Source organism: Podarcis pityusensis (genome assembly GCF_964106645.2).
Source record: "Podarcis pityusensis genome assembly, chromosome: 6".
Lineage (NCBI taxonomy): Eukaryota > Metazoa > Chordata > Lepidosauria > Squamata > Lacertidae > Podarcis > Podarcis pityusensis.
Genome location: NC_138030.1, coordinates 1228916 through 1238263, shown reverse-complemented (window position 1 = coordinate 1238263; position 9348 = coordinate 1228916). Strand labels below are relative to the sequence as shown.

Genomic DNA, 9348 nt, shown 5'->3' with positions numbered 1-9348 from the left:
TACCTGGTGTTAGCCGCCCTGAGCCCAGTCTTGCCTGGGGAGGGCGGGGTATAAATAAATTATTATTATTATTATTATTATTATTATTATTATTAATTGAATTGGATAAATTCCTGGAGGAGGAGAAGGCTATTGATGGCTACTAGCCCCAATCGCTATGCTTTCCATAATCAGAGGCAGGGATGCTTCTGAATCTGAATTCTCTCCCCTCCTTGCTCTTGTGCTTGAATCCTGCTTGCTGGTTTCCCATTAGGGCATCTGGTTGGCCACTGTGAGAACAGGATGCTGGACTAGAGGGGCCCCCATTGGCCCGATCCAGCCAATTCACCTTATGCTCTTATGTTATGTTCTTATGTAAGCCTTTGGTCTGATCCAGCGGCCAGACTTTTATGTTAACTCAAGAACCAGATTCAGAGGATGCAGCCGAACATCTCATGTCTTTATTTTTGGAGAGCAGAGTTGACCCCACCAGCCTCCCTGAAGGTGGAGGTGAGAGGGAGGCGAGGGCCCCAGGGCAGGGTACCAGGTTGGTGTCTCTTCCTTGGACTTTGAGGGGTCAGTCTGGAGAATCGTGCAGACAAGGGAATATGTCAGTGAATGACTCAATCAGATGTTGTGGTGGAGTTTGCTGTGGAAAGGAAAGAGAGACAGTTAAAGGGCAGGAAGGAGACTCTTGCCTTGAACTGGCACACAAGAGTCCGTGGCCAGCAGGGCAGATGTTGGAGACCCTGCCTCCTGTCTGTTTCCCAAGCCAGTCCCATTCCTGAAGGACAGATCCTCTTTGTTTTTCACCTGGTTTACTTGAAGTTCCGCAGACCATTTTGCACTCCAGCCTCGTGTAAAACCGATTGTCATTCCCTTTGCAACCGCCATAAACAAACTTCTTGCAGGAGGAAAGAGTTGAATTGTAGTAGAAGAATTCTGAGTAAGCGCGACATGGGCCGGTCTCACTGGGCAGCTCGCAAACCTCTGGGGTGGAAGTAGAAAAAGTGGTGGTGGATACACACACACACAATTGTATAGCAAATGAATGCAGGATATAAAACACCCCGCACCGCCCATAAAAAACCAAGACAGCAAGAGCATTAGCACCATATAGAAATAACTCATACATCAATGGGAGGCAAAAGGCTGCCTCTCCCAATATGAACCTACTTGGACCCTGAGATCATCTTCTGAGGCCCTCCTTCGTGTGCCTCCTTCTCAAGAGGTCCATAGGGTGGCAACACGAGAGCGGGGCCTTCTCTGCAGTGGCTTCCCGCCTATGGAATGCTACCCCCAGGAAAGCTTGCCTGGCGCCTTCATTATGCACCTTTAGGCACCCGGCAAAAACGTTCCTCTTTAACCAGGCCTTTGCTTGATTGACATTCAATGACCTTTTACAATGTGTTGGGGAGTTGGGTTGTTCTTGCTTTTATTTTTATTAATAAAAATAAGTTTGGTCATGTGCCTGAATATTTACCCTACAACTTCCTGGTTTGCTCAATCTATGAAGACTGAAGAGCAACCTTGTTCAAAGATTTAAATCTCCCAGTTGAGCCATTGATTGGGTATCGGATTTTATTGGAGGACAGGCCCCCCAATACCTCTGAAAAAGTGGCTCGTTTTGCCCTTAGATCTGCAATTTTAAGGACAAAAATTTGTGGGAATGGTAAGCTAAATTCTTCAGGGGAGCAGACCCTTATCTGACAGAACGCCTGATTTTAATAAGTATTTTAGCTGTGCAGTGTTTACACGGTTCTGTTTAATGTATTTCATTCTGTTTTATGTATTTTGTTTTGCAGTGGCTTTGGCTAAACAAATAAATAATATTCCTAAAAGCAAACTCAATGCACATTGAAAGCACATGACTTTCCCCAGAGCATCCTGGGAGCTTCAGCTTTCCTTCACAGAGCTATCTTTTCCAGCCCCCTAAAGAAACTACATTTCCCAGGATTCTGTGGGGGGAGTCACATGCTTTGAATGTGCATTGAAGAGATGCTTTGAATGCATCGTGTGGACCTGCCCTCTTTGAGCACAATTGTGTCCCTCTGACATGTGGGCTGTGACTCCCTTTCAAGGAGGTTTTGGCAGTGCATGAAAGGCATGCGCTGTACCTGGGCTGATTTCCCCGCAGGCCTTCTCGCATGCCTTCTTGGTTTTGAACCTGTTGCTGTTGCCCCCGCAGCCGCCGTAGATGAACCGCACGCACCTCTTCTGCGACGGGCTGTAGTGGTATCGTGGCAAGTAGCCGTAGCACAGTCCACCATCAGGAGGCAACTGGCACCGGTCCCTACGGACTGTAGGAAGAAGAAGGCAAGGTTTGGGGAGGGAATGACTAGCTCTGCACTACTGCCCAGGTACCCTGAGAGGAAAAGGTGTGGGGCAAGGGGTGTGGCCAGAGGCTTTGCCAGTACCTGAGTCCAGGCAGCCCAGGCTGCACCCATTGAAGCAGCACTTCTGTTTCAGGGGGCAGTCTCGGTCATCTTTACAGGTGTCATTGCAGGGCGCAAAGGTGTACACCAGTTCCCTTTTGGGACACACGCCAGGGTGCTCTGGAAGAAAAGAGTTGCAGAAGAGAACTACTGTATTTTTCGCTCCACAAGACGCACCTGACATAAGACGTGCCTAGCTTTTAGAGGAGGAAAGGGGGAAAGCCCTTTTTTTTGAGGATCAGCTCAAAGTCGTTGAGCTTACTTTGCAAAGGTAGAAGAAGTGTGCTTGCACACGAAAGCTCATACCAAGAACTAACTTAGTTGGTCTTAAAGGTGCTACTGGAAGGATTTTTTTTATTTTGCAAAGGGAAAAAATCCTGTTTTTATGGGGTTCAACTCACAGTTCTGCAGCTTCTTTAGGAAAGGAAAGGGAGCCGTTTCTACAGTTTCCAGACAGATAATCTAATCAGCCAGTCACATGTCGCTGGGGGAACAAACAGCCTCCGTCTGCAGAACATTCAACAATAGAGGCCTGGGCAAGGAGCCGGAAAGGGAGCCAGCGATCGACCACACATTCGCTCCAAAAGACACACAGACATTTCTCCTTACTTTTTAGGAGGAAAAAGGTGCGTCTTATGGAGCGAAAAATACGGTAGCTTAGCTGTGCTTCCTGAATCACGGGGTGTGTGTGTGTGTGTGTGTGTGTGTGTGTGTGGACTAGATGGCTGTCCAACTCTACAGTTGCATGATTCTACAAGGAGAAGCTTTGTTAGTGCCCAGTGAGACATGAGCCTAGTCAAGAACATAGGAGGAGCTCTGTGGTAGGATCAGGCCAAGAGCCCATCTAGTCCAGCTTCCTGTTCTCATGGTGCCCAACCAGATGCCTCATTGGAGAAGCCCACAAGCAGGACCTGAGGGCAACAGCCCTCCATTTCCAGCAGCTGGTATGCAGAAGCACACTGCCCCTGACCAAGGAGGCTCTACAACCAGCCATACTTTTGCTGAGGAAGCCCAATGGAGATTATGAGTCTCCTTCCTCCCAGCAGCTGCCAGGAAGACTGATCGTCTTCCTCCTGACGATCTCAATGGGCTTTCAGAGCTGCAAACACAAGACCTAGCATTTTTGCAAGAATAAGGGTTCTGAAATCAGGATGGTGGAAATGTAGTCCCCTCTCTCTCACACACAACTCAGGCCTGGAATGCTTAATATACACGCTTTTGCAAAGAAAAATTTCCTTAATACAATACATTTATGTATGTTGTTTTCACAAACCTATGCCTTTTTAATGCACACTTTACCCTGTCATATGCATTTTTGTTCACATTCCTTGGTTGGAGAACTGTATTGCAAAATTCGGAGCTGTGTGAATTTTGTAGGATGGCTGTGTTTCAGTTTGCATATTGTTTTGGGAAGGAAAGAGGCTTGATTTTTAATGTGAGCTGAATCTCGTTTCTTCCCTGCCCTTAACCATAACTCATCTTGATACTGAAGGATAGAGCAATCTGTCAGGGTGGGCTTTCTCTTTTCCAAACTTATTTCTCCTTTACCCTGAACATTCTCTCCATTTCCCTATCACTTTGCACAACAGTTCATGAAAACTGGGGTATGCAATGCTGCCAATGTTTGCACGAAATTCCCTCTGATACAGTGCAGTTTTGTACATTATTTCTACTACAGTCATACCTCTTCTTGCGTTTGCTTCACGTTGTGAATTTTCACGTTGCGAACGCAGCAAACCCGGAAGTGTATACTAACGGGCTTTGCCACGCCGCACACGCAGAAGCATTCTGTACGCTTTGTGCATGCTCAGAAGCATTCTGCATGCTTCGCACATGAGCAAAACCACTCTATCGCGCTCCACACGTGCACAGAAGTGCCGCTCTAGTTGCGGACTTTTTGGGGTGCAAACAGCACCCCGGAACGGATCGCATCCTCAACTAGAGGTACCACTGTACTGTTTTGCACCCTTCTCCTTTCGGTAAGGAATTTTCTGTTGCAGAGTTGCATCACAAAATCCAGACAATTGTGAACTTTAACAGAGAGCTGCATTTCGGTTGGTGTCTTAGTTCAGCAAGTGTGAATTAGGTTGTTTTGCCTTTAAATGCAAACTGAATGATACCCCCCCATCCCCATTGGCATCCATGGGAGTGGAGAGTCAGGGAGTGGCACCCAACCACTTTGTTCTTTCATTCTTATTGGGTTCTCACACATCGCCCAGCTGTTCTTTGTCATTGCTGGAAAAGCCGTACCTTCCTCAGCCTTTACACACAGCTGGTGGCATCCGTATCTGCAGCACTTCCTCCTTGGGATGTGGAGACCGAAGCCACAGTCCAAGTCAGTTGTGCAGCTGGTCAAGCAGGGGCGGTCCAGCCGGCGTTGCGTCCTTGGGCAGTATCCGGGGATGGCTGGGGAGGAAGAGGGAGCAACAGTTGCGAAGGCAGAAGGAGATTCTGCAAAGTCCACAGAGAACCTTTGGGCAGATCGTATGTGACTGATGTGCCATGATGACACTAAGAACATGCAAGAGGAAGCTGCTGGATCAGAGCAGCATTCTGCTTTCAAAGTGGCCAACAAGATCTCAGCCTGCAAGCAGGGCTCCAGCACAAGAGCACCCTCCCCTCTTGTGGTTTCTAGCAACTGGGATTCAGAAATATTTCTGCCTCCAGCCGCGGAGGACAACTCTAACCCTCCAGATGTTTTTAGACTCCACTTCCCACATCCCTGACCATTGGCCATGCTGGCTGCAGAGGATGCCGGGAGCTAGAGTCCAGCAACATCCCAAAGACCACACTTTCCCCATCCCTGGCACAAGATGAGAGGGTCTATGGAGATGGTTGCCAAGGGCGCCTTAGTTGGGTGCTGGTCTTCTTCTCTCCTGGCATCTCCTGTCCGAGGGTCCCTGAAACCAGAACGGCAACCTCCCTTTGCCCTTACCTTCGGAAGGGAGCCGGCACTGTCGCCCACAGATGGTCCGGCAGCAGCGCTCGTTCCCTGGGCAGCTGGCATCTGTGGAGCAGAACTGGCCACACATCACCTCACCTTCAACCCGAGCAGGACATGTGCCAGGCTTGACTGGAAGAGTTGTTGCTGGAAGAGAACATGGGGCAGGCTGACTCCTTCGCTGGTATGACCCCCTGGGAAACTACAAGCCCTTCCTAACAAGCAAACTATGTGGGCTGATTTATGATAAGTAACCCAAAACGTCTCAGAACACTTGTTGGCTTCAGTGACTTTCTTTCCACCCCATGCAGTCATTTTCTTTCCACCCCATGCAGTGTGTGGCCATTCTCTCTCTCTCTGGGCCAGAGACTTTTGCAGCCAGCATTGAGAGACCTTCCTGTTGACCCTCCTGGCATTCCTGAGTCTTTAATTTCCAAAATGTAAGAAGGGCTTCCTATCAGGGAGAGGTGACACATAGAGAATAGGAAGGAGACTCCCCCCTCCACCTTGGGAAACAGCTTGCCTCCAGGTCAGGAAGGCTCACAGGGACAGGGATTTCTGTGAGTAGCTGAGCCTTCTCCACCTCTGCTTAAAGACTGGTGGGGAGGAGGAGAAACCTGTTGGGTTTATTGTTGCATTTCCTCTGCTCTTTCCTAGCTGCTGAGTTTGTATCGTTGGACTGCTGTGCTAAAAGCTTACTTTCTTTACTTGCAAGTAAACACCTCTGTCATTGGACAGGAGCCACAATGAACAGCATCATGATATTTAAAATGTTATTTCCAATTCATTTCCTAGTGATCCCTAGGATGGAATCTGCCATTTTTGTAGTTGCTGCCCAATGAGTCAAGACCTTAACTGAATTATTTGCTATGTCCTCTAGGTCTTACTCCTGGTCAGTCACCACCTGTCCAGACCCCATGAACATCTATGTGCAATTGCAATTTTGGAGTGGTCTTAAATGTGAATCACTTGACTCTTGTTTACACTGAATTGCATTTGCCATTTTACCTCACATTCACTCAGTTTGGAGAGGTCTTCTGGAGCTCTTCACAATCGCTTCTTAATTCTGAAACTACCATCAGCAAACTCACTGCTCCCCCCTAATTCTAGGCCACTTACGAACATGTCAACAAGTTCAGGTCCCAACACCAATCCTTGGGGACCCCACGTTCTACATCCCTCCAAATATTCCTGCTCTCTGCTTCATGTTTCTTTACCTGTTCCTGATCAGCACGAGGACCTCTCTTCTTGGTCCAACCCTCTTATTCTCACAGCTCCACTTATTCCAATGATTTTGGCTGAAAATCTTTGGCTCCTCCCTCCGCCTCCACCTGAGCATTTGTCTCGGGGTCTTACCTGGGCGCATGCACCGCCGTTCACAGGCGCTGCGACTGTGGAAGTTGTTGGCATTCCCTAAGCAGCCCCCATAAACAAAAACCAGGCACCTCCCGACCCTCGGGTTGTAGTACCAGCGAATGAACAGGGCCAGACAGTTGCCTCTCTGAGGAGGAAGTCTGCAGATATCTGCGGGACAAGAAGAGATGCAACAGAATCGAAAACAATATACAGAATTTAGAGCCCAGAACTTCTGATGTTGGAGGAGCAACACTAGCAATAGACTTGCAAAGTCCTCTGAAGGCAGCCCCACAAGCACAGCTTGCTTTCTGCTGCTGCAGAGGAGAGGACCTGAATCGATGGATTCAGATGACAAGAAAGGAGGGTCTGGCTAAATGTTAGGGGGAAAGTTCTGACAGTAAGAACTGTTGAGTAGTGGACTGGACTTTCTAAGAAGGCTTTTTTTGGGGGGGGGGAGGTTTTTTAAAAGGGGTTGGATGGTCACTGGTCAGGAATTATTTAGCTGTGATCCTTGCACTGCAGGGAGATGGACTGGAAACCCCTTGGAATTCCTTCCAACTCTACAATTCTATGATTCTCAGATTGGGCTGAAAGTATTTCTCCTGTCTTACCACAAAAGCCCAGCAGGTAGCACCACCCTATCTGCCATTCGAAACAGGCTTTGGTGGCATTGTGTCCCAGTGAGGATCAAGCCCCCTGATGAAGCTGCAGGGAGACACATGCATGAGGTTCTTAGAAGAAGTCAGAAGCGTACTGTAAGTTGCGTCTCAAAGAGTTGTGCAGCCTGGTGTCGCCCGCTGAAGCCCCCCTTTCTCCATCAGGGTTGGAGGTGCAGGAGCATCTCCTTTCACTTGGCCACCTCAACAGACTCAAATGCCACCAGAAATGCAGTTGGTTTGCTGTCGCCAGAGACTTCTGGATATTTCACAGTGCAACAATATGTCTCAATGAAATACTGGACAATTAGCTGCCTGACACCCTAGAAAGGCACTGGCCACTCAGGGTGGTGTAGAAAGGAGATTCCGATGAAGGAAGAACTTGCTGAGGGTAAGAGCTGTTTGACAGTGGTATGGTCTCCTTTGGGAGAAGGTTTTTAAGCAGAGGTTGGATGGCCAACTGTCATGGATGTTTTAGCTGAGATTCCTGCATTGCAGGGGGTGGACTAGAGGTCCCTTGAGGTCCCTTCCAACTCTACAATTCTATGATTCCATGGACTGACAGGCAGAGCAGCTTCCTGTGTTCCTAAGGCCAATGAACACCCAGAGTTATTTGTGTGGCTCATTTTTGACCAGGCAAAAGTTGAAGCCCACCACCTTGTCTGTCCCACTGTCAAACATCTCTTACTCTCAGAAAGTTCTCCTTAATGTTTAGGAATCTCCTTTCTTGTCACCATTGGTTCGGATCCTACCCCTCCATCATCCATCTGGCATCCCTTCAGATATTTGAAGGTTGCTCTGGGATCACCTGTCAGTCTCCTCTTCTCCAGGCTAATCATACCCAGCTCCCTCAACTGTTCCTCATAAGGCTTGGTTTGAGGACCCTTGATCATCTCAGTTGCACATGTTCCAGCTTGTCCACTTCCTTCTTAAATTGTGGCACCCAGAACTGGACACAGTGCTGTAGGTGGGGGTCCAACAAAGGCAGAAAAGGGTGGTACTTTTCCTTCCCTTCATCTGGACACCAGAACTCTGTTGATGCAGACTAGCATAGCTAGCATATTCTTTTTTCCCCTGCTGCAAAAGGGGAAGGAAGGCTGGTGGCCACAATTAAAGGAAAGCTGTGCCAGATGACCAAATAGGCAGAGTAGGCACTGACCTATGAGCCCCATGCCTTTTAGGGGCCCTGCAACAAAGGATAAAAATGGACTTATTAACATAGTTGGTTGATAAAATCAAAAACGTGTCAGGAGAAAAGGCCAGGCTAATGATGAGGAGAGACAAGGCAGGTTAACAGGATCACCCCTGATCATTGGGGGACCCTTGGAAGGGCTGGTTTAAAGAGAATAGAGCGCTGAAGGGAAAGGGGAGGCGCCACTCACCCACAATGAGCTTGGCAGGTGCAAGAGGGAGCTGGTGCAAGAGCAGAAGGGTCCCCGCCAGGAGGAAGAGGCTGGAAGGATGGTGCATGGTGGACCCAGGAGTGAGTTCTCTCCACAGCTCAGGCAGAAGCACCTTATTATACTCTGACCTCACCAGGATGGCAGGTGGCTTCATGCAAGAAGCCCAGCCCAGCCCTGAACAATGGAGCTTCAGGGAGGGGATCGGGAGAGAGGCTGAAATGTTCCAGAGAGGGAGAAGGACAGGGCAGGGATTTGGCAGCAGCTGCTGCCCAGGGAAAAGTTTGGTCTGATGGGGATGGAGGAGGGCGTTTGGCAGATTTATGGTCTCCTCAGTTCCCAGGCAGGGGCAGAGCCAGGAACTGGCAAAAGGCTCTGTGGAATGACTTCTTTCTCCACGAAGCCTTGGGGTGGCTGCGTAGTGGAAATCCAGTTCTGGGGCATCTCTAAAGTGAGATTGGCTGAGAGATAATAGGGTTGGAAGGGACACAGAGGGTCATCTAGTCCAACCCCCTGCAATGCAGGAATCTCAACCAAAGCATCCATGACAGATGGCCATCCAACTTAAAAACCTCCAATGA

The 9348-nt window shown here is 48.8% G+C and overlaps 1 protein-coding gene across 1 annotated transcript; it reads right to left on the bottom strand.

The window, feature by feature from the left end:
- Positions 1–426: 426 nt before the first annotated feature.
- On the bottom strand, positions 427–8855 carry LOC308480124 (actinia tenebrosa protease inhibitors-like). The gene is made up of 8 exons (XM_081011488.1): positions 8750–8855; positions 6712–6879; positions 5350–5502; positions 4665–4820; positions 2397–2534; positions 2097–2279; positions 793–969; positions 427–628 (listed from the first exon to the last, which is right to left on the bottom strand). The coding sequence occupies exons 1-8, from the start codon at positions 8835–8837 to the stop codon at positions 603–605; spliced, it is 1089 nt and encodes a 362-aa protein (XP_080867614.1). The 5' UTR covers positions 8838–8855; the 3' UTR covers positions 427–602.
- Positions 8856–9348: the final 493 nt, after the last annotated feature.